Genomic DNA, 1,306 nt, shown 5'->3' on the forward strand with positions numbered 1-1,306 from the left:
GCCGTCGAGTCATACACCTAGTCGATGCGTGGTAGAGGATAGGGGCCCTTATGGCAGTGTTTGTTGAGATCAGTATAGTCAACACACATTCTCCATTTATCATTTTTCTTTTTTACAAGGACTGGGTTTGCCAGCCAATCTGGGTGCGTGACTTCTCAGATAAAACCGGCGGCAAGGAGCCGGGTTACTTATGTCCTAATAGCCTCCTTTTGATCCTGCGCGAAGCGGCGGAGCCGTTGCTTGACAGGTCTCGCCTTCGAGTCAAGGTCTAGGGAGTGCTCAGCCACCTCCCTCGGAACTCCCGGCATGTCAGATGGCTTCCATGCAAAGATGTTCCAGTTGTCCCAGAGGAAGGATGTGAGCGCGCTTTCCTATGCTGGGTCGAGGATGGCCCCGATCACGGCTGTCTTGTGCGGCTCATCATCCTTGAGGATGATGCTCTTGGTAGCAACTGCTGGCACGAGCTGCGACTGGGAAGTCGACTCCTTGGCGGGGATTTGCTGCTGGTCCGCCGGGAGGTTCTTTGCTGCATGGGCAACAAGAACCGAGTTCCTGGATCGTTCTAGGGTGTCAGAGAGCTTGATGTTCTCGGCCTCGCACGCGTAGGATGTCTGCAGATCTCCGTAGACCGAGAGGACCCCCTTTGGAGCTGGCATCTTCAGGAGAATATACGTGTGGTTGGGGATCGCCATGAATTTTGCAAGGGAGGGTCTTCCCAGGATGGCGTGGTAGGAGGTCTCGAACTCGGCGACCTCGAAGTTGACGTACTCGGTCCGGTAGTTGTCCCGAGTGCTGAAGGTGACCGGTAGGGTGACCCGGCCGACCGGGGTCGACCCGGTTCCTGGGACGATGTCGTAGAAGGCCTGGTCGGATGGCACCAGGGTAGTCATGTCGTAGCCCATGCTCTCCAATGTGCTGGCGAAGATGATATTGAGGGCATTGCCACCGTCAACGAGTACTTTGGCCTGGCGGACCTGGCTGACCACCGGGCAGACCACAAGGGGGTAAGCACCCGGCCTAGGCAGGTGGACCCAGTGGTCCCGGCGGTCGAAGGTGATAAGCGTTTCCGACCACCACAGGGGTTCAACTAGGTGTTTGAACACCAGGTTGACTTCGCGATCGTCCAGCTTCAGTTTTGCGCTGGTGTGATGGTTTGCTGGGGCCGCCAAATATGAAGTTGATGGCCATGTCTTCTTCCTGGAATTCCCTTGGGAATCTTCCCGATGCTCGTCATTGTCTCACCTGGGCGAGTTGCGCGTCTGTGGACGTGCCCGAGTGGTTCTGGAACCACTCGGCCTGTCGCGGT

The 1,306-nt window shown here is 56.9% G+C and overlaps 1 protein-coding gene across 1 annotated transcript; it reads right to left on the reverse strand.

Moving 5' to 3' along the window:
- Nucleotides 1–371: 371 nt before the first annotated feature.
- On the reverse strand, nucleotides 372–902 carry LOC120678026. The gene has a single exon (XM_039959190.1). The coding sequence runs from the start codon at nucleotides 900–902 to the stop codon at nucleotides 372–374; it is 531 nt and encodes a 176-aa protein (XP_039815124.1).
- Between the last annotated feature and the right edge of the window lie 404 nt (nucleotides 903–1,306).

The sequence above is a fragment of the Panicum virgatum genome, chromosome 6N, assembly GCF_016808335.1.
Source record: "Panicum virgatum strain AP13 chromosome 6N, P.virgatum_v5, whole genome shotgun sequence".
Taxonomy (NCBI): domain Eukaryota; kingdom Viridiplantae; phylum Streptophyta; class Magnoliopsida; order Poales; family Poaceae; genus Panicum; species Panicum virgatum.

Bases quoted from the DNA above. Each gene is read 5' to 3' on its own strand.
- LOC120678026 (XM_039959190.1), bottom strand. From the start codon at position 902: ATGGGCTACGACATGACTACCCTGGTGCCATCCGACCAGGCCTTCTAC.